Below are 24,753 nucleotides of genomic sequence, written 5' to 3' on the forward strand. Positions count from 1 at the left end.
AGAAGTGATTCTAGCCAAGCGAAAATAAACCAGAACACAACAAGTTATAACTGGCCGACTACTGAACAATCTGGTTACTAACCAGTTACAGGCTATATTCAGCTTTGTTTTCCACTCGAGTGTCTGTATATCTTTATCAAAATCGCTACACAGAAAAAAATTAATATCAATTCAACAATCATTATGTAAACGAGAATATAAAATCTTTAAAAGGTTTGATAATAAATTTCAGCAAAATATTATATTTTTATTTCAATATCACAATCGATCATCCACTATGGAAAGCACAATACATGTGACTTTAATAATAAAAGATTCTAATTTTTTATTTGAAGATCGATATTGTTATTTTTTATCTAATACTTCTTCTCAATTCAGTAAAAATTATTAATAAATAATAAAAATATATTTTTCTTAATAAAAAAACTATTCTTCACTTAAGCGAGTTATGTTCAAGATTAACAAATTCTTTAAAAGAGATTTTGTATTCTAGCTTACATAATATGTGTGATAACGATTGCAGATTTAAGATTCTTTTTTTTTTCTTTATAGGCGCCTAATAATTAAAACGTTCCGATCTTACGACAAAACGTATAACAATTTATCCATGATCGATCGCCATGGTAGATAATGCCGGTGATAATGCAATTCGCGATTTCGATGAGCTTGCAACACAACTTGGCGCGTAGCCGTTCCACGTGAAAGATTGCCGCTCGTCGTGCGAGTCCGCCTCGTCGTTAAGCGCGCGCCGTAGTCCAGTCTGAAATTATAGACGAGCCGCGTGTGATACAGACATCGGTGCCGTGAAGATTGTCGAGATGAGAAATTTGTAATTGCACGCCGACCGCGAATTGCGCTGCGCGCGCGCGCGAGAGAGAGAGAGAGAGAGAGAGAGAGAGAGAGAGAGAGAAACGAATCTCTCTCGCGCCTGCTCCGAGGATGATTAAGCTCCTTGGGAACGCCGCCCAAACGGCGTTTTACGTTATATGTACGTGGTATTGTGCACGCGTGCAATTACGGCGCGATAGACATTCGTCATAACGCGAGAATGTTCACGCGTCGAGCTCCGTCTACGCATGATGCATGGCAACCCCACGAACGGGGAGTATTATTTGTGAGTACGGTATTTAGGGAAGTGACGTTTGAGAAATACGTGAAAGTGAAAACATTTGCGGATGTTATAAGGCAGTTCAAATATTTTTAAAGGATAACGAATCATTGAGTACTACACTCTGACAGTTACACGCGACAGTCAGCGAGATTAAATCCAATTCCTCTTTCTCTCTCTTTCTCTCTTTCATGAGAAAGAGAGCCATGGTTGCCGATCTACTTTATCCGCCTCGGAGAGTCACTCCATCCGGACTCAACGTCGAGGATCAAACCGTGCTGAGAGCGGTGGATGTTGCTGCGGCTGCGAAATACACTCGTACATACGCTCGTACGTGGCTATGCGAAGCTAGGGGGGCCCCCGGAGGAAAGAGTTCGTACACGAAGATAAACATCGAATCCGACCATGTCGCCAAACAGAGCGCGCGCATCTTCGTCTCGGCACGTCCGTCAATCACCCTACGGATCCGACGACAAACATGCAACGCAAGAAGCTGTCGTCCTCTCCATCGTCCCGTCCGCCCGCTCGGGATCCTCTCGCAGCTCTTCTCGTCCCACGCCACCACACGTACAAACAGAAGATTACGAGGAAACCCTCTCGGAATACATTCCCGGCCGAGGATACGGCCGCTTCTTCTTCAAAACCCATCTGTTTCGGGCCACTGCGCGCGTGGCGCGATCACGGGACGACCGGATTAAATCGCGCGGACGTGTACAAAACATAAAAATTATGCCCCCCCCCCTTCTCTCTCTCCTTTTCCGTGCCGAGTGCAGAGATCAACGACCTATCATTCCGCTGTCGCCGTGATAAATATTTCATTCCTAAGCTGTATTCTGCAAGTGGTAGAATTAATATCCGGTGATAATCAAAACGAATACGCTGAAAAATTGTACGTAAAATCAAAATAATAGTAGAATATTAATTAGTAGAATGCATCGTGAATAATATCGAAATGATATTCTATACGTTAACAAATATAAAGATTGTTGCAAGATTGTATTTCATATATAATGAACCATATTATAAATCAAATCAACCGTAAGATTTAATCCTTAAGTCGGAAATTTATACGACCGTGAGACGGAACGAGGAGAATAATGGAGTCCGGTTAGAAGAGGGATCGTGGGCCACTGTCTCTCGAAGTTTCCGTTGCCTCGATAATTCATTCCGGCGACAAAAAGCGGATGAAAATGCGGTTTCGCAAATGGAGAAATCGGGTTTGTCCTCCCGCGAGTGTTGCTATCCTGTTAAAAAGAGCGATTCTAAAAATGCAACCCTAAACTCGTTCTGAATGTTGATTCAAAACGAATGACAATGTATATTATAATGTGCAGTAAATACAAGTAAATGCATCAACGTCACGTAGATATTTCGATGTTAAATGTAAGTACGTTCTGTAATTTTAATTTCATCATCGATTTCATTTTTAATGTTATTAATTTTATTTGTTTTATGTATCCAATATAAATTTTTACACTTAGCGCAAACATCTAGCTCGATTCGTCAATCCTCATTATTGATTTTATATCTTGTAAACCTAGACTATTCATTTTCTATCTAATCATTGAAACATCCTAATAAAAGTATATAAATTCAACAAAACTTCCATTCTATATCTAATATCAAATAATCTGTACAAATATTTGATAAATATATGAATATATAATCCTAACCATGTCACAAAGATACAGTTGACAGTATCGAAACCTCCAAAAAGAGGCCGCGACATCTGTCCACCTCCTGCCAGCAGGCTCCTCGGAACAGTGTCACCTTATTAATATCTCCCCCTTTTTTTCGAAGGACCCTTCGATCGCACAAGCGCCTTTATTCGGTCCCAGCATCGAGCCCTCGCGCGCAGCGTCGGAATCTCTCGGATTGGCGTTCGATCGTGGATGCTTTGCGATATGACCGGCGCGCGACCGATAAAAAGTACGAGGAATGCACGGGCCTGAGCGGCTTCGGGGGTCCGATCGTCAAAGGGGTAAAACGTCACCCTTCCAAAACTGGTCGGAGAACAACACCGACCACTGTATCGAGTATTGACTCGATCGGCAAGCAGCTGCCGCTTCTTTGTGCGGCGCGCGTCAGAGCGCGGCTCACTTCGGATCGCGGACCTAGATCAGCGCGCGTCGCTCGACCGCGATCTAATCTATGCAAAAGTTATGTGTTCGAGCACGGTCCGAGACATGATGGATCGCGGGATGAATTTCGCAATGTACATCCTCGTGATCCATCGTTATCAGCCGACTGCCTTCGCAGGACTCACGCGTCATAACGTACAATGTCTTACAGGTTGGTCAAAAATTTATATTCATATTCTATGTATACATATGTATAGTTTTCGCAAACAAATAAATCTATTCTTTGTTAAATCTGGGTCATATGGCTTTAAATCGTATCAATATCATCGACATCACATCGTGAACATTTTTTGGTTCCAACAATGATCTAGTAGGAAACGGGAAATTTAAAGACAAATAGAAAATTATGAGAAGTTATTCGATGCAAGTTTATCTTTTACTACAAAAAGTTTATTCCAATTTGAGATACTATGCCTCAGTATCAATTACACTATGTTATGTATTGGTATGCAATCTAGTATATTAAGATACAGGACCTCTATCAAACTGGAATTAACTTTTTTCAACAATCTTATTACATTGTAAGACGTCTCGCATAAGATGCTAACATTGGCATAGAATCGCTATCCTATTCCATCAACGTCCGCCAATTTAAGCAGATTTTTGCGAGCCTTGTATCGCGACAGAAACACAGAGACCCCGACAACACCTAATTAGACGACAGCTCGTAGGCCGGTCATTCTTAGCGCCTACCGACCGCCCTGTATCTCGTTCTTCTTCGGCTCGAGAAGTGGGCCGAGAGCTCGGCGTAGGCTTAAGGAGACTCCGTGTCCTTTCCTTCTTCGTCGTATATCTCTCGCGCGATAGCAGTCCTTAATAAACGGCGGCGCGGCGTGTGGGTGACGGACGAACAGAACGAATGTGGGCTCGTGCAAACAACGCTTTCTTATTACGATCTACGGCATTCCTACACGAACTACCGCATTTAAACAGGTGCATAGAATCATCAAGTGGCGAGACGTCGAAACTAAACTTCTCTCTCTCGGTTGGAACGCGAAGGCGTAATGATCGCCTTCTGAAGGAAGACGATCATTATCGATCACGCGCCATAAACGGAAACGAGCTGGATTTTATTAATCGAATTATCGGAGCACGCATTCCTCAAATCCTCTTAATACTAGGTCCACTGTAGTAGACATTTTTGTAATGTATACTCTAGCACGTTAAAATTCTTTAGACTTCCCCTGAGACTGTTTGTTAACGCTCGGATATTTTCTCTGCCTAACACGAACATTCGTCCGTCCGTTCGTCCGTCGTCGACGCGAACCCACACGAGGGGCGATGTATCGCCAAATATGACACGCGGTTTAAGGCGGCCGAACCCACACTTCACGAGCCCACACGTAGTCGCGTTATGGGACGCGCCACGTGCATATGCGTACGTAGCACGTAGGTATGTACGGGGTACCAATCTCTCCTTCTTCATCTTTCTCCTCCATGCCCCTTTGTCGACTGCTTTCGCGTCCAGCAAAAACAAACTCTACGAGCAGCGCTCACTCGCATGGAGGTGTTAACGATCGACAATTCGTCCGAGCTGACCATTTCAGACGCATACCGAAGGTAATTTGTCGAACGGATCGCAACTAGGTTTCACCTAGCGCTTCCTTATAAAGCGCGTGTAACATTTCACAATCTCCATTTCTTTAGACCAATGCATTTCAATGTTAAATTATTTCAACAAAAAAGTTATTTATATATTAACGTTATTATTATGTGTATTAAAACAAAATTATTATAATGAGATAAATATTATAATACTGTAGTCTACGCAAAGTTATAAAATTATAATTAAAATATAAATTTAATATTTCAATTGTCATAATTATTCACATCAATTTTGACGTTACATTTCTTTCAATCTATTTATGATTTGCTGATATTATTTTTTCTTAGTAAAAAAAGAAGAAATAAATCTGTGTTATTAAATACATATACTACAGAAATATAAGCATGTCAGTAGGCTGGTGGGCCTTTGCACCGGATGCGGGACTTTATTGCCCACGTTATTCGCCCCCAGAATCAATTCCAGGACCAGATAACTCCGTCGTGCAATAAATAATCGCGCGCCCGTAGGGATACATTCAAATGCGTCATCAAGATCATCTCGATTTAAAATCCGATCGTATGGCGGCCCCCACGAAGTCCTGCCCGACATCCGCGAACTAAATTTATCGACAGGCCCGAGCGGTGGCATGTCGACATTGATGGGAGCAGCCTCTATCGCGTTCGCATAATCCTCGCCGAAGAAAGAAGGTGGTGGTGCGGGTGAAATAAGAGACGAGACGTATCGCGATAAGGACAGAAAAATACGCGGATGAGAGACGCAAAGATGCAAAGAGAGACAGAGAGAAAGAAAAAGAGAGAGAGAGAGAAATCGGAAGAGCAGGACGAGACGACAGCGAAATAGAGACGGAGACACTCCCACACCTCGCGTCGCGATAAGTCGCATCATGATGACAGTGTCGTCGCTGGTGGTAGTGGAACGCACACGAAGCCCTCATGTCTGGGTAACGACCCAATCCCGACAATCCGCGCACGTACGCACGCACACACACACACACACACACACACACACACACGAAGACGATCCCACGCAACGAAGGCATCGACGTATAATACGCGTCCCACGTTCGCTCTCGAACGATCCACTCTCACCTCCGCTCGTTTCGCGAGAGTGCAATCCGCTGATCGTACGCGCTTCCGAACTTTTCGCGACAGAAGACTGCTTGTTGAATTATTTATATTAAAAAAAAAAAAAGTAGAAAAGATGAGATTATGAGATATCATTATATCTGAAAAGATTTGAAGCTTACACGTTTCGTCGCATCTAGAAATGCATACGTGATAGAAGAGAAATGAATGCAGATAGAATTTATGCTTATTCGATTGTGAGGCAGTAATTACAAGCTGCTTCCGCGCTGATCTCGTCCGGCTTATCTCGTTTCCTTTCGTCTACCTGTCTATCCGCGTACAAAGCCCGACGAGCACAGTTACGCGGCCGATGAATGTCGGGAGAGAAGCCGGTCTGAAATAGTTCGACCCAGACTGGGCGTCGTCGACTGTCTCGGTCGAAATGAGCTGCGGGTACCCGTGTGCTTCTCGTTTTTCTTTTTTTTTTTTTTTATTAAATTTCCAGCTTTGCCGGGCGAACTCTATTGTATTCGATAGAAGTTGATCCATGCGATCATGATGGTCCCACGTATTATGAAACGGCCGCTTTGCCGATTTCTCCATGTATATATAATTGGCCAAAAGTATTATGCAATATTATAAATTATGTATAAAATTACCATTAAAATATTGACTAGATTTTATCAAGGCCATTATTTTTCAAATTATATTATAATGACAATCACTCAGATAATAAAATATAATTGTTATATTCTTTGAAATTTAATAACGTAGCTTGGATCGAAATCGAAACTGTGAAAGTGCCATTCTCGTGATCTAAAATTATTTGTTCTAGCATTTATCAAGTATAATAGATAACGACGAATTGTGAAACTCATCTCTTAGCGGTTATCGCGGGTGCATTTTGCCTTTGCGATTTTAAAATTAAACGATGCCAAATATGAACGCAACAGCTATCTTAATGTCTCAAGCCTCTTTTCAGATATGGACTTAATACCGAAGATCAGACGGTGACTCATTAACGAATAAAATCAATACTTGAAATACGTTCCTAACAATCTTCGTTATCTTTGAATATTCGACACGATTGGAAATTTTTCAAAAAGAAAAATATAATTATAATGAGTGTCCTCTTGACGCAGCATAAATGCCACTTCAATTTTGATACTTTTCCAATTTATCGAAGCCCTAGAATTAGAATCAGTCTTCATTAATTAGAACCCTACAAGAAGAATTAAAATCTAGTGCAAAATTTCACTTTAAGGTGAACACACTATTAAGATATCAAGTGCCTTAAAACGTAACGAACTCCATCGCGAGAGACCACGCGTGAACGGCTCGCGAGAGCAGCGAAAGAAAGCGAGACGGTTCGGATCAATGAGAGGGAAAGAGAGCCGAGAAGGCAGAGGTGTAAGAGAGAAGGCGGGCCTTCGATGGCACCAAACTTGGCGTACACAGCTGCCGCTCGGATTTGCCAGCGGATAATTGCGTGGCTTTCCCGCAAATGGCGTACCACACGCCCGTGTTGTCGGGCGGTGGTAAAAAATACGAGATGCATAAGTCGGCGCGCGCGAGTGTGACACGCGTGAGCGGAATCTTGCGGTGGCTGGCCGCCGCCGCCGCCTCGCTTTCGCAAGCGGGCGTCGTTTCGAGAGGTGCGCCAAAGAGTGTCGGAATCCCGTTGCCGATGATTTTCTTCCCCACGAGTCCGTCCTGCGATCGAGCCCCACATACAGCGATGTTTCGTAAACGTTGGTTCCTCGCTGATGGCCGTCACGATTAAATGTTCGCTCCGAGTGCTACTTGATACACACGATTGAGACATTTAATCATGCCATTTTGGCAGGCGCCACAACGTACTTTCGGCCACGAGATTGCGGAGACGAAAATTGAATACGGTGGAATACGGTATTGATTGACAAAGAAAAAAGTGGCAAACTTTCGAAAATGCATTACCAATAGTCCAAATAAGGATTAATTCGCTGATCGTTAAGGTGCACGGCAACGGAAAGCAGCAAAACAACCAAGAAAAGGTCTTCCTTCATTATACGCGAAAGAAGTAAGACAGTGGGGAAGTACGTTTTCTCGTACGTCCAGTTCTTCCAAATTCACAAGAACGCATGGCCCGCGAAGATGACAAAACATACATCATGCTGGCGAACTCGATATAACGTAAAGTCAGCGAGTTGGCGTCAGATTAATCTCGATTTGAATGTGATTTTGGCCGGAGCAAGTTCCTTTCGGGCCAAACGCGCAAAAAGCGTGCCGTGCCGATTTAAGGAGAATCCCCTTTTCGTTCGCGAGTCCGGTCGATCGGTGCCCGTGAACAAGAGGCGTTCCCGCTCAGACGTCGAAACGTAAAAATATGACCAATTACGCGTTACATATATGGATATATCTCGACATTGGAAATTCGCTCGCTCGCTTTTTGCAGGCTCGCTCCTGTGACGGAATTCACGCTACTTTCGCGCCATTATTCTAGGCGATCATAAATTCTCGGTACCACCTTCCCGAGCAAATATCTGTATTAAGTATTAAAAAGAAAACCGCTCGTTTACACGTAGAATGTTCGATTACATCGAAAAATATGGTTTTTCAGTATCAAATTATAAAATTGCGTTAATATACCAATCGGACGATGATTGCCACGGCACGTCGAGTTAATCTACAAAAAAAAGATTGCGGCAAATACTGCATAATCGGGTAGAAGTGTTCGGCGCAGCTGCCTCTCACGCACAATTTATCCACTTGATCGCATTACGGCCTCAAAAGGTATAAACTCATTGAGCGCAACGTCGCGATCCAATCTACAGGCGGCCCGATTGCGATAGGCTCGTTTAGATATCGGCGGGCCTTAAAGGCCCGGCGTGGCTGTGCGACGATCGGGTGCGCTCGTGTAAATAAATGATTTCGTATTAACAATCGGCATTGAATGGTGGCCCGCCCGTATATCAGCTGCATTTGTTGGCGGGGCGCGCCTCCGACGTTCGACGTTGAAAAATGTACCCTGCGCCCAATCGTCCGGCAATATTTCAATATTAGTTTAGCCATTGTGCACGCGAGACCAGTCCGCGAAGTGGGCGCCGGATGAGCAGCGAGCTTCTTTATTCGCTCGGAGATAATATTTGCGCGTGATTGGCTCGCTCTTCCCGGTGTGATATTTTCTTTTTTTTTCTCTCTCTCCTTCGCGACCGACTCGAGCGCTTCGTCGATTGAGAAGAACTTTGTGTCGTAGTGAAAATATTTGCTGCCCGACTCGGTAAAATCCACCGTTGATACGTAGAAGACATTTCCACGATATACAGCCGAGAGCTAAAAAATCACAAGTAATAAAAATTACTTTTTGCGCGTGGAGATACGAGGAATGATCTCTTGGTTACTGTGAATTAGAAAAAACGATCTTTCGAATGTATAATTTCACATTTCAACTAACGCGATTCTTACGTTCTTAGCAAAATCTAAATATGATTTATGTGGTTTTAATCTGTGAGGAAGATCTCTTTTGTATCAATGGTTTAGTAACTTTTTGTTTCGGGACCAGAAAATGAATGATCGACAAGTATGTTCGAGCATCTACAATATGCTGGACGAGTAATATCGCTTTGAGAAATCGATAATAAATCATGCAAGAGCAGTTAAGCGACGTTCTTTGTGTCATTGGCCGCGTTCGTTCTTCCGTTCAAGGCTCCTCGCGCGAATATTTCCTGCGCAGATATGCCCACGCAATTCCCGACCGCGAATCAGAATTGAAAATGTGTTTTCCCTTGTATATTGATTCAGCTGAATCGACATCTAACGCGTCATCACGTCAGACGAAAATGATCCTTAATGTATAATTTGCGGCTTCATTTGCATGCGTCAAGGAAAACAATCGCAAGAAAGAATTCGTTTTTTATGATTATCACTTCTTATCCTCCGTCGCATCAATTTACAACTTATATCCTATAGTTTGAAATGTGTTTTCGATGATTGTCTTTTAATTTAGATCAACTAACTATTAAGTCAATGTTTAGAGTATTTCTCTTGAAACGGAAGAAGCGTTGCAAATTCATTTGCATCAAAAGAATTTCGGATCGTGTCAGTTTTGAGCTCACAATTTCCTACAGAGTAGAAATTTCCTCTTGTACCTCAAACTAAAAATAAAATCCACATCTTGAGCCTTCTCGGATCGCCCGTCTATATTCGGAGGCTGCGTAAAACATAATATTTCCCTCCAACTTGTAATATGGGCGCACAAACCTCGCGCCAATTGCGGCCTTAATTGGCGCGCTTACCTTACGTTTCCATTTAAATGCTCGACGAGGTCGCGCGGACGTTCGCGGCGACCTTAAAGCCCGAGGGCCCACTCTCCTCGTCTCCTATACCGGCTCCCGCCTCCTCGTGACCGGACGAAGAGGGCGACGCGACGCGCGTCGGCCACGAGGAGCCACGAGCCGTCGCGTGGGACTAAGCGGGTTCTCGACTTCTCTCTCTCCCGCCTGACGAGCGCTCTCACGAGTCGCTCCCAAGAGGGCCAGCTTCTTCCTCCACCTCCACCTCGACGTTCACCATCACCTCCGGCAGCACACGATCCTCCCTCCTCCTCTCCTTCGCCGGCGGCTCTTTTCTCCTCGGGCCCTCGCACGCTCTCACGAGAGAGACTCGTCCCGACGTCCGCTCGCATACGCGGACGACCGCGCGTTCTCACGCGCGTGCACAGGGCACGCACACCAGGGCACGAGTCGACCGCGTGTGCCCACATGTGGAGAGAGAGAGAGAGAGAGAGAGAGAGAGAGAGAGAGAAAAAACCGTGGCGGGCAACAAACGGAAGATGAAAATGTTGATAAAGGATGAGCTCACCGCTCGTCGTAGGAAAACCTGAACCGCATCGCGCTTTATGTCACAAATGTTCCGACACTAAACAGTTTTACCGTTTAATTTCCTCTGACAAAAAAAAAATGCAATCATTTTAGCAATAATGATACAGCTCTACAAATAAGACGAGCTACAGACGTCACATTACTTCTGCACTTATGTTAACTCGACGTAACGCCTGGAAATTTTCTGCGCAAATTATTTCTGCCGGATTTCTGCTCGCTAGAGCCTCGCGCAGGTAAGCGCGATGTAAAATTATGATTATCGCGATAGTGATGCGCCTCGCAAAACGAGATTTCCTGCCGCCGCGTCATAATTCATTCGTCTTGGATGCGCGCCAAGTCGCACGTTCGCGGGCACGCTTAGGAGGAAAAACGAAGATTAGGCTCTCGGCTACCGCTGCCAAACATCGCGTGCCTCTTGCACTTACGCACGTGCGTGGGTGCCTTTTGGCGCCAATAATAACCGAGAATCGTCGCTCTTCTCAGGGTGAAAGCCGTTTTCGTGGCGACGTGACGGAGAGGCTGATGCGTTACCTTCCTAAATGCTCCCTATGACGAATTCATTATAAATAGTTCTGCAACTCGCCCTCCCCGAGCTGTGCTCATCGGCACAGTTCGTATGACTTAATATCGTGCGATAGAAAGCGACGCATCACGTGAAATTTCTTGAAACGGTTCCATCAATAGATATATTTACCAATCCTCTGAATATCGCTGAAGTCAGACTAATAAGAGAGAGTTGAATGCGTATCGATGCAAAATAAACGTATTATATTATTGTTTATTTAACAGGCATAAGTACATCTTATTTTGTGCGTGCTAACAATAACTTAAAAAATCAACCTATTAACTTTTAATCAATTTATGTAAGTAATAATAATATACTCGTGCAATTTTATATTAAATTTCTATAAAAAGAGGTTTATTATAAAATTTTTTTTAATTCATTATATATATATATATATATATATATACAAATTAATATAAAGGTTAAACTAACATTTTTGTAAAATCAACCGAGTTCCTAAATCGTATCACCACACATATTTTATTACAATAAATAAATTAATATAAGACTAATAAGTGATAATAATAAAACTAATGATTGACACAAATAAAAATATATTAACTGCAAAAATTAATTCAAGTCAGTTTTATTTCGACGTCTTTATCTCTTATTATTATTATTATTATTATTATTATTATTTATTAATTATTAAATATTTAATTTTGTTTTGGTTAAATTATACTCAAATAAATATTAGTAAATAATTCCTTATATTTTTAACCATAATTCATAAGTTTACTTTCAAAGACGATACGAGATGATCTAGCTGCTTAAATGTCTTTTGCTAAAAGCTTATGATAAATTTATTACTGTTAAAAGATTAAACATTGACGTAATTCTTGAAACATCAAGCTACAATTACCAACATTTATTTGCAAATTAATACCAAATAAAAAAATATTAAAAATAACTCAAGTGAAATACATTTGGCAACTCTCCCCTATTAATATCAGTGAACGTAGAAATTTCATTCCCTCGTCAGAAGAAACTCACTTGGTCATAATAGAGTGCTCCTTCGAAAAGGGGGCGAGGAATAAACATAGCATCGCCAAAAAGTCAAACAATCGAGTTACAATGACTAGCGAAGAAAAGTTTTGTCAATGCGCACCGTCATCCCGCCGCTCATTGGCAAGCAGAGGACCGGTGACGACGTAATAACGGGCATCTTCGACACGTCGGATACCCACGCGTACTTGACCGCTACTGGCCCAGGGCCCACCGCAGTCGTCTGTAATAATAAGGCTCGGAATAAGTTATTATGTACCCTCATATACCCGACGCTGACTCTTCGAACCGCGTCTCACGGATACACCTTGCGACTGTTAGCGTGCACGAGTGCATTCACGCGCAAGTACGCACTGCCTCGGAATTCGGGATGCACCGAGGAATACGAGGATTCATATTGTTTACAATTTGAGGAACAATGATTTCATCCGGAGAGTCATTCGTCAGTTCATTAATCGAACACGATATCCGCGTATAAATTTACATATCCCACAGCGTAGAACTGAAGAAATTATCTTGCCGAGAAGTTTCTAAATCGTCGGTGGACGGAAACTACCGAATTATCATAATATCGTGATATTTACGAAGCATCCTGCGCATACGCGAAAGGAGGCGTATACTAATTAGGAATGGTGACCAAGGATTTGAATTGTACGCTCGGCGAGGGAAAGGGGATCGTGGGCAGCTGCGGGAAGGGTATAATTTTGTATGTTCCGGACAGGGAGTCGCCCTTGCCCGCGCTTATAAATTCCACGGAGGCTTTCGTTACTACTAATTGACTCGCTCCCGCGCCCAGTCGTTACCGCTTCGAGGAACGTCTTCGAACAAATTAAAAGCTGGGCCCCCGCGTCTTTGTCCGGCCGCGTCTTAATCGAAAACTATCTCGGAAATCTTGATGAAAACTGTCGAAAAAAACGCGCGCGAGCGACGCGCGGCTGCTCCATTGTTCGCGCCAGTGGGCGCCTAATAAAAATTCGCGGTGGCGAAACGCCAATCAGCGAAGACGTATAATCAGGCTATAACAAATAAAGCAGCAGCTAGGAAGAGAACGTCTGAAATGTTAAATTGGTCTAGATTAAGACCCTGGCTGCACTTTCGTTGCGCGAGGAGCGGTTGCCTACTGTATGGCAACCCGGTGATTATCCTCCGGCGCGGTGGACTCGAGCCACCGAAAAATTGGCATTGAAATACCACGAGACAGTTTTACGGCAGCTGATAGGCCCGACGTAATTACCTCGAATATTTAAAATGCTTAGAATGCCCCGGAGATTCGCAAAAAGAAATAACCCGTAAAATACAGGCAAGAATAACGTTACATGGTCTCAACTATTATTTCATAATCATTGTAATAAAAAATGTTTCAATAGAATACTCATTTATAAACTTTCGACGACAGTTTCAGTCTTCAATTGAATTTTCGCCCGAGTCAACATTTATATATATATATATATGTGTGTGTGTATGTATATATACACTCTGACAATTATGCATCTCATAAAAACATCCTACCAAACGAATCCGTCGAGGACATTCGTGATGTATCTCTTCATGAATATCTTGAATACGCAGGTGCGTTTAAATGTCATGCATGTACGTAGTCGGTCTCGCGACCGACAATCGTAACTTCAGAGAGAGACCCAAGAGAGACGGCGTAGGAAAATGAACTCTCTTATATTTGATATTAATTCCACGACCGATGGCGCCGATGTGTGTGCGCCGGTAAAAAGTTAATTAAAAACACGGCTATCTACCGTCGTTCCATCTGTTTGCTCATTAATAGTAGCCCGGCGTGTCCAATCCATTGATTGGACCGCGCTATGCCAACCGATGGCGATCTACCGATGGAATAAGAGTCAATCGACTCCTTCGAGAAGTAATTAAGCGGCCTCGAGAGAGAGAGAAGGATCTCGCGCGCGACCCGGCGATCAAGCAACTCGAAATTATCGAGCGACGAAAGAAAAAAAAAATCCTTTGTGCCCGAGCGAGAGTGGTCCGCGATTTTTATCGCGGCGACGCGCCATGAATATTTATACGCGACAATCTGACACGTACGCGAGCGGCCAATATGTTACGTCGCGCGACTTCGCGCCGCGATCACCGACGGCAGATAGGAACGGCCGTTGTCAAAATCGTCGCGATAAATCCGCCCGTCTGGCTGGCTGGAGTCGATTATCGCGGTCCTTTTGTGCGATTCGACGATTAGACCGGTAGAAGACTGCCGAGAGGCGATAACCGCTGCCGACGATGGCTTGATCGCTTATTTATCTGATACTCTTCGATATCCAATATACGTACGTCGCGTCGGGAGGAATCCGCGAGAGAGATTACACTTGGTAGCGTCGTATTCGACAAGGTAAATGATAAAGTGGAGATTACGTAATAAAAAGTCCTATGGTCAATTCGGACTTTCATTGATATTCCATTAATTGGAGTTGATCCGCACGGGGAAACCTTTGCCAGCGGTTTCAAATGGCAGTCAAGAACAAATCGAACATCGGCCATTATCATGCAAAACGAATCGGTACTGTTAGACCGATTAGAATTATACGATTAAGCGCATCATGTTTACGGTAAATTGAGTCGGGAATATGATACGTATTGCGGCGATCCTCGCACTCGTGTTCAGCATAAATTTCGCTATCGGATGACATCGTAACGTCACGATATCTGTTACAGCTTACCGACCATACGTATTTTTTTTCCCCCCCGAAGAAAGCTGTTTACGACGTTTTAGACACGGACATGGTATAACGGCCTTATAAATTCTCTGTAGAACCTCATTGCGAGAGTTGTTCGAGAACTGTCGGGAACTTCATCGATGATTCAGACGTCTCAAGAATGTGTATCGATCACGAAATAAATTCTCGGAACATAAAATTTTTATTCGAGTCACTCGAGCGTGTATAACGTGCATTAATCCCAAGTATCGGCCGCGCTTTCAAGGTATCTGTATCTTCTCGGCCAAGCTCCGCTGGAATCCCCGGCAAGAAACGTCTCTTACCGAAATGTCTCCGCCGGAGCCATTTCGTACGCGGACAAGGGAGGAAGACGACGAGGTGGAGGACAGGCCTTTTCAGACCTGCAGGACACGTCTCAAACTCGAATATAAGCGATCTCAACGGTCCACCACGCAGCGTCCACCACGCGAGACCAAATTTGGCGGCATTGTGAGGGCCAGCCGCTGGGCGGACAGCTGTTTCCCAGGGTCGCGGCCGCCAGGAGCATCGACGAGCAACAAGACAATCCCCATATGATTTATATTTATGAGCACTCCGGCATTTAATAGCTGCCGCTCGCGAGAGCGCGCGCGGCATTGCGCTTACCGAGTCATTCCCGCGCGAGGAGGCCGGCACCGGCACCGTAGAGCATCCTCGTTTCCAGAGCACACGAGACGTCAGCGAACGGTGCTCGCGAGAGAGTTCGCATGAGACGTCGCAGTTAATCTCTTCCTCGTTTCGCGCGAGGCAAAGGGGCGTTGCACCGCGAACGTTTAAATTGAAGTCGCTATTCAGTCCCCGGCTGCGCGATTAGTACGCTTCTCTTTTTCTTCTCGTCCTCGAGACCGTCTCTAATACTTAACTGAAGCTAAAATAGAGCTCAAGTTCATTAGTCTGAGAAAATGATAGATGACAATTATTTCTCTACCGTTCTATTTACGGGCAATGACAAGTGCTACTCACAATTCACGTTAGAAGCAAGGAACAAATAGTTTCGATTAAATATTTTGTACACGCTCGTCGTTAATTTTTAATGTCGTCCTTCTACAACAAGCGTTTACCGAAGAAAATTGCGAAAAACAGGGCTCGTTAAATGTATCGAATAAACAAAATATAATCAGACAATAAAATCAATTTTCATCCTTTAATTTTGTCAAAAATTCGTCACAAGTAAATGGCAGTGTCATATTTTACTGCTCTCCGTGTTTCGCTCCAAACAGCTGCCCGCATATGGAAATTGCGTCAAGTTATGGTTTCTCCTAACACATTTATCATAATTAATAACTGTTCTTTACCGTACATTCTCTTAATAATTATGTAAACACAATCATCATCGTACTGACTGATTCTGCAAACCGATGTTTATCATTTATAAAACTCATGCAAATCAGTACGATGCACACACTCATAAGAAACAATCATGTTTTAAACATGAAACTTTCGCGGAAATAAAAAAGGCACGACTAAAATGTTTAACTCTCACGCGTGTCTTATATATATTAAATATCGAATAAAATAAAATATAAACGCGCTATCTCAATTATTTTCCATATCATAATTTAGTCATGTTATTAGTTAAATATCATTAATTTCTGACAGGCAACTCTACGTTGCAAAAACACGGTGGACAGGTGCGTGGGATCAGGATTTCGTGGCCCCACGTGATCGAAAAAGTTGATGACCACTGTGCAAGAGTACCGATGCCCGTTTAAAAGTGACCATAAAGACGAGCGCACGCATGACACACAGCAATGAACGATCCCGATCGATGCCTCCGGCCCCAGGTGCAAACTCTCGGTGCTCCGATTGCGATCTTGTATCTGCGACTCGTTAAATCAAGACGTTACCACGATATCATCTTACGCGGGCTTTTTCTTCCGCGCGTTTATTTCTTCTACCGTACGTTTATCTCCACGAGGGACTTGCATACCGTTCTCCTTTCGCGCTGCCGATTCCAATGCGACTCCTATTCGTTTTATCACGATGGTTCGGCCTCATTAATCTCGGATACGCACCTTGTGTTTGGATGTGTAAATTTGAACGCGCGTTAATTTAATACGCCCTACACCTTTCTCGGAACAACGCAGTCGCGATCTGTCTGATATCTTATATCCTGCACCGACAAGTATTAACATTCGGACTCTTGTATATTGTTATATATGCAGTCGTAATCTTATACTCCGGCACGCGCGTACCCTCTTGGGACTCGCCAGCCGACATCAATTTTCAATGATTTTGCAAAAAATATACCCCTTTAAAATAAAACCTCTCCATAATAGTAATGCACTTTTTAACACACTTTTTAAACACTAGAGAGTCGGAAACTTCGACCTTAAGAGATTATGGAAAAAGTCGCGCGCCAATCAACGATTCGTCGTCGCTACAAACGAGGGAAAGGCGTCGGCCTGGATTGCAAAGCGTGGCAAAGAAATGTGTCGATGTCACGACAGCGGAATGCAACGCGTAGTAAGCTCTTTCGTGACAACGTTAATTAAGCGCAGAACGTCGGCATTAAGGGCGTCATTCCGAAAGTTCTGCCGGTCCCGCGGCTTTCTCGGTACCTGCGATGCTAAAAATCGTAATTAACGAGCCGGCATAAACTCCACCAGTCCACGGAATGCTATTCTAATTGTCGAACAGCAAGAACTTCGTTAAGGTTCATAGACCGCGCATTTGCGACTTTAATATTTTAACATTTTTAACTATATTATACACGCCAGCTGTGACACAAGATAGTATCGTAACATAATTTAGTAGCTCGTTAACTTTATTTTAAACGTTAATTTCCGACAAAGAATACATTAAGTAACGTTAATTAACTTGTTCTAATAAGAAAAAGACTAACTTTTTGAAAACTTTGCTAATACGTCAAAAAGATAAAACATATATGTTAAATACAAATTATTAAAAATATAAGACAATTTCATATATTTGTTCTTCAAAATTAATACATCATTATTATACGTATATGAAATCTTCGCTCGTTGCACTTTTGTTTAAAAACTCTAAGTTTACGCTAGTTCAACCATTTAATTTTTTAATGTTACATGTTTAGTGATATATAATATAATAATCTGCTAATAACGCAATAAAAGCGTTACGATTACAAATCCACTAAAAACTCATTGAAACTTTTGCACCCAATATTTTCTAAAATCATTATTAATTGATATGTAACATCTTTCAAAAGAATCCATCTTAAAAATAAAACACTAATATTTCTGCCATTTTTATATTAAACTATTCATGTTCCCTTCGAATCGTCCCCGAATCTATGACCCAGCTGTACCGAGGAAACAGGTACGCGGCGGATCTCACGGAAATTCCTCACGGGATTAGGAAAGGGATACCCCTTTATTTGCATACAACGTCCTTTAATAGCCGGGGCACATCCTTAGTGACAGAAGAAAGCCGGTGCGCACTTGCATCCGCCCGCTGGCTGGTTATAATGCATCGCGACCTTCCCGACCTCGATTCCCAGGGCGGAAATTGGTTTTATAATTTAAAGCAGGCATGCAGAGACGACGTCGTAATCGAAGCCGGAGAAATAGCCGCGTTGCGTCGCGCATGCATGCCCGATTTCACATGCGCGCGCCCGTCCCTTTACAAATCACTTTCCCTGATTGACGCTCAATGCCTGCCCTCGAACTTGTCCCGCTCGATTCGATCGGGCCCACGCCTTATTATATCAAGCGTGGGGCCCCCCTCTCGTCGGAGATGTCTATCGAACAGTTCGTGCCTCGCTCTTTTATCAAGCCCACGGATCGAAATTCCCGACCCCCCCCCCCCCTCTTGCCCCGGTGCTCGCGGTGCTCCTTTTTCGTAGGACGATGACGACTGGCGCAGCGGAGGCGTGTACGCGCGCGCTGGTAAACGGCAGGTGTATCGAGAGAAGAGAGTAACGTCGTACGATAGTCCGCTCATGCTTGCGCGTCTTATTGCGTACCTTCTCCGCCGCAATGCGCGGCCATTGCACCGACGACCGGTGCACCAACGAAAACAAGAGTCAATTTTAAGAAAGAAATCTCTGACGGGCCTGATTGCACATTGAGTACATGCGAAAATATCCTTTAATGCGCGGGGTCGAAAAAAAAAAAGGTATCGAACAATCATGAGCATTGTGATAGTGAATTACAGGCAATCGGTGTCTCGAGGTAATCGTTCGTGCGCCGTCGAAAAGAGAGTCGAAAGCCCGATCTCGGCGACTGGCTGATGTCAATGCAAATATCTCACGCAACATTTAAACGCTTTAAACGTCGACCGGCTGCTGCTCGAGTTGATAACATATTTTAGTCGGGGCCGTTAAAACATTCGCGACTACACACACACACACACACGCGCGCGCGAGCGTTGTAAAAAAAAAGAGTTCGAGTCCGATTGCTCCGGAATTGATTGACATGTTGTCTAATAACATCTAATAATAATGTATTTGTTTGGACCACCAACGTTTTGCAACGATTTCGATAAACATCCCAAGGTCCGACCAAATCCGCTTCTTACCTCCGAATAATGACTCACTCTCGACCGCCAATTTGTGCCGCTACGGGGGCAGAAACTGTCTCCAGGGTACACGTGCCCTTCCTCGGTAATTATATATTAGGGGCCCGGGAATGATTTGCACACACGACGGATAAGCAAACCGCCAAGAATTCGTATCCTCCTCGAGTTATTACGTGGAAGAGCTGTCCATTCAGTATTTTGTTTTGGGGAAAGAGTGATGGCGAGTAGTTTTACATCTACGATGGCTAACATTTACTTCTTTATTCATTAATGACACAACATATCCCATACAGCACAAAAATACTGCAAAAATATTTTATTGCAACATTGCGGAAAACATTGTAAAACATTGCTCTATGGTAAAATATTGCAACACAATATTACAATAATATATATTTAATAATAATTTATAATGTCATGATTATTAAGGTGTTTTTTTAATTTAAACGAATAAACTGTGAGATATGTACACAAGTATTAAAAGTAAAGAAATTATGTAAATATGCATTGTTGATAACTATTATCAACGTTATAATACGTATTATTTATATTTTAATGTTTCTAGCACATAGCAGTGCAATATGTAAACTATAAAATTCTGTGCCGCATGGGATGCAAGTAATAGATTGTGAATAATTGACTATTTTACAATACGTTCCAAAATAATAATAATAATAAATCAAAGAACGCGAGCAGCATGCTAAGTAAAAAAATTAAGCTTTAGATAAAGTTTAAAAGCAATATTACTAATATTATTTTCTGATGTGTCACAGCTTGGGCGATGACATCTGCGACTCGACAACAACTCTCGCGAACGACTAAACCACGCGGTGGTTAAAATACGTTTATTTTCTTAAATCCAACGGTAACGTAGAACAAATGTTTCTCATCGGATATGCATTTTCAACAGTTCTTTATGACGTAGCACATACGCACAGATATTTTTACACTGTAAAGCTAATAAGTAAAGCTATTAAGCTAATAAGAGAAACATTATTTATATAAGAGATAACGCATCATCTCGTTAATGCGTTAGAAATTAACGTGAGATAAGAAGAACCTTGAAGGCAACATAAGTTTTGCTTAACAATGCTTTCTAATGGGATTCTTCCCCACAAAAGAAGCGATTCCGCGCAGCGTAAAACCTCAGGGGGGGAAAGAGAGGAGTCGCTGAGTATCTCTTCCAAGGCACGTAGGTAATAAGACGTACATTCTACTGAATGCGCGGTAAAATATGCGAGGTGCCACGTTTATCATACGTCTTGCAAACAACGTTATCCTCTAACGATAATTAGATACGTTTCCACAGCTCGTCCTGCACGCGTGCATTCCAGTTGAAAGACGAATATCTTAACGGCCGACAATGTGACGAGTCGCAGCTTGTGCATTTCTAACCGACCCCGCTTAAGTGAGGCTATCCCCGTAAGGGTATTATATCCCATAAAGCAAGAGGATTCTTTTGGTGCAGTTTTCAAAAAAAAAAAAAAATATCTGTTTCGACCTGCGCCAAACTGCGCTCACTCGCCTTTCTCAAACGATACGCCTTCTGCGAAATCGCACGCCGTACCTGAAATCGGGGTTCTTCCGGTTTTTTCTACGTTTTCTCGATGAACAGAAAATCCATCAGCTATATGGAAAAATCCCAATTGTGGTTTTCAACCGTCGACGCTCTCTTCAAAACTCTTCCAGTTTCGATATTGATGATTTTAGAGTTCTAATCAAAAACTTAGACGCACCGGTGTGGTCTTCTCCGCTGAATGCTGCAGGCTTCTCTATATGTATAACGAGGCATTAACTTTCTAATTACTAACATTATGTTGAGGTTCTGTTATAATTATCTGTAGCTTATCTTATCTTATCATAAGTAACATTTAAAATAATTTTAGAAATAAAAAATGTATGCAAAAAAATTTGAGTTTATTTTCTAAAAAAGGATCACTTTGCAGTTGGTAAGTAAAATGAAGAAAAGGTCTGGAAAAGCCGAGCGGAAACGGCGCCGGCACAAAGAAACGGCGCCGCCCTCTTACAACTCTTCTGCCTACCCCCGAACCTCGACAGGAACCACGCAGTTTCTCGCATCCTACGGCCCGGGGGTAGCAGGAATCGCGCGAGTGTGGTCTTCCATTCTGGCAGACGTCCGCCCCACGCGACCTCAATTTATTCGACACCTCCCCTCGCCTTCAGCGGTCGGAAACTGCTCTGGATCTCCCCGAGACGAGCGGAGCGCATTGAGACCGAGAGGAAATACAAGCGGAGGTTTGGCCGACAAGAGCTCGAGCGCGCTCGTAACAGAGTTATTATGCTAATGGGGAGACGAATCCTAATTACGTATCTCTCATTCGATCGCCGTCGTCTTGCGCAAGTTCGATGCTGTGATATAAATCGTGAAGCACGAGTTTAAGTGCTTTTTGAGAGTTGTCATAATTTGGAATTAAATTAGAATTTGAACGCAGGACAAACGATAAAATTATGCCACGCGACATGATGCATATCGCCGAATGCGCATTATGATAATTACGCGCCACCGAGTTACTTATTGATTACGACCACCAAGGAGCTCTGACACCAAGTCGAGATTGGTCGCGCATAAAAAGAGATAAGCGTAAAATTAAACCGATATTCCGCTTCGATCGACCGGTACTGAATTTTTAATATTCTCGAGCGAAACGACTGTCAGTCGGGTGGTCTCAACGGCAGCTTCCTTTCTAGGAAGACGGATATTGTCCCGCAAATTAGGACGTTAACGAGCAGCGCGCGTGTCATTAGCGGAACGATTAAGTCGCAAGGAAAAAGAATCATGCGGGCAGTCTCGCAACACGAGCATCCACGGCATCTCGTATAACATAAATCATTAAAATTCTCGGAATTGGCACATAATTATGAAAATTTTTATGCACGCTATAAACATTTTCCACGTTTTTTAAAACGTTTACAAGAAAAATAATTAAAAATTTTGACGATACATTTTTTTATGTAACAATAAAAGTAGACAATGTACCCTTTTCCGTTATCAATAACAAGTGCATGTACATTTAGTACAAGTTTAAGTGATAGTTTACTTTATGCCTTAAACTAAATATAGACGATCGTAATCGTGAAGCCTCTTACGTTTGCAATTACGAAGCATTTCTTCTTGCTCCATTGAAATGACGCGAGTGTATTCCTGGCGCGAGAGCGAGATCTCCCCATCGATGCCACCCAAGCTTTAATACCCACTCTCGCGAGGCTAAAGCGCAGGGGTGTGTCTGCACCTGTACCTCGAATTAGGCCAATTCAAATTTTAATCGGTCCGCCACCCAGAGCGGACCGCGCGGCTTCCAGGAGCCACTACCATGACGATCTTCCCGTGGGATCAATTGCTCTATAATTTTATTCGCGTCAATTAACTCGATCGAGCTAATTACTTACGCCCGACTCACGCGCAACATTATAGGGGAGAATCGTCGTCCGATTGAAGCGCAATCTTGAAACAGCAAGAAACGGCATGTAAATGATTTTCTTCGTGATTCGCGGTCCATTTCCTTCATTAGTGTTCATTTAGATAAAAGCAAGAGAGGGTTTGTCGATATAAAAATTATTCACTCGTGCGTATTTGTAATTAGAGTAACTTAAAGAGATCGAAAAATGCGAAAAAAGAGCGCCATTATTTTTCTCTCGCAATTACTTTATAATGTATGAAAATAATCGAACGGTCGTGATTGTCGAAAGAGGGCGAGTGAATCCGGTTTTCCGATTGACACCATAAAAGAACACTTCATGCCCTGAGAAATTTACACCGCCAATGTATTAAATGAACGATAATCGCCTTTAATGTTGCAACATCCTCGCCCATGGTTCGCTTATTTGAAAAATTGAGTCATTACGCCGTTACCACAGGCTAACGATGCATCGCTTCGAGGCGATCGAGCCAGTACCTAACCTTTGTTCTTCGACAAATATCCGCACGAATAAAAAAATTTCGATCTTGGCGAAACTATTGTTGCGAGCTGATTCTCTATTTCGGATAGAAGATTAATAAACAAGAAACTTTTTATTCTTTTTCATTTATCCATTACTTAATTTGGTCAAAAGAAAGGTGCTATCGTGAAACTTATTCCGCGAATTACTAATAATAATTAAATAAAAAATATTTAAACAAACGTATCATAAATATATCACAGAATCTTCGTCGAAATCGCCATCTAGAATAAAACAACGAAGTTTATACTGACAATCTCGCGCTGGCCCATAAGTTTTTTTTCTTTTTAATAATTTATTTAATACGTTTAATATCTCTCTAAATCTGGGTTTCCCACGGTTCGCGAACTCTGATGGGTCCGAGAGGCAAAACCGTGACCATGATACTACCTCCGCTACTTTTGCCAAAAAATGATGTAATAACGTCTGCACGCAGAGACGCGCTCGCTTTATATATATATAACGCCCTAAATTAAGACCTACCTTCTCTCACACTACTGCCTATTCCCGCCGCTGGACAACCCGAATGTCCCGCAGGACGGTCTCTCCCGCAATTTGGCGAAATTACAGGGTGGCGTGGCATTGATTAGGGGGGGGACGATTAAACAATCTAGGCCTCCCTGGTAGAACTTCTGGGAGGGCGAGGACGACCTCCTCTCTCTCCTCCGAACGCGTGTTCTATTCGGCGTTGCGCGTACCCTCCACCTCACCATCCTTGCTCTCTTTTCTCCTTCTTTCCGAGGCGAGGAGCGTCCGTTCGCGGCAGGCAGATGATCGCCTTCGGGCCATGCACTCAAAATGAAGCAGTTATACGACCGAACTAATAACATATTTAGGAGGGCGAGCGTATCCCCACCGAAATGCGCTCGCGACCTCCCAAGACGGGCACGCTTCCAGGGCGCGCGTCGCGTCAAGCTGGATCGAGGGCAAGCACGAGATCGATCCCCTCGTGAGAGAGAATCCTTCGGCATACTAAAATTATAGTTTGATCGCTCTCGGAGAATATCGGTATCCACGGAAATGAGAGTTCTTTTTGTTGGACGAATGTGTAAGAAAACGTTCGCACAACACGATTAAATATTAAATCGACATATACAACTATAACTAATGTTATTTTAAAATTGAGAATAAAATTGAGATATTTAATTCTGAAAAAAATATTTCTCGTCCTATGGAAATTTCCATATAACGTATACGTGAGTCTGAAATGTTCTTCTGGAGCATGCCAAAATATGGCAAAACCGCTGCCTGACGTCGGGGGCTTTACTTT

The 24,753-nt window shown here is 43.0% G+C and overlaps 1 protein-coding gene across 4 annotated transcripts in view; it reads right to left on the minus strand.

The window, feature by feature from the left end:
• The window catches only part of LOC118645106, a 392,389-nt gene that overhangs the window by 184,283 nt on the left and 183,353 nt on the right, over positions 1–24,753 (minus strand). The window contains exon 5 of one of the 4 annotated variants that reach the window (XM_036285537.1): positions 547–2,352. The exons of the other annotated variants lie outside the window; for them this stretch is intronic. Coding sequence (XP_036141430.1) covers positions 2,348–2,352 — 5 coding nt within the window. The 3' untranslated portion in view covers positions 547–2,347. Of the gene's footprint in view, positions 1–546; positions 2,353–24,753 lie in introns of those variants that run through there. 4 annotated transcript variants of the gene reach the window in all.

Source organism: Monomorium pharaonis, chromosome 4 (genome assembly GCF_013373865.1).
Source record: "Monomorium pharaonis isolate MP-MQ-018 chromosome 4, ASM1337386v2, whole genome shotgun sequence".
Taxonomy (NCBI): domain Eukaryota; kingdom Metazoa; phylum Arthropoda; class Insecta; order Hymenoptera; family Formicidae; genus Monomorium; species Monomorium pharaonis.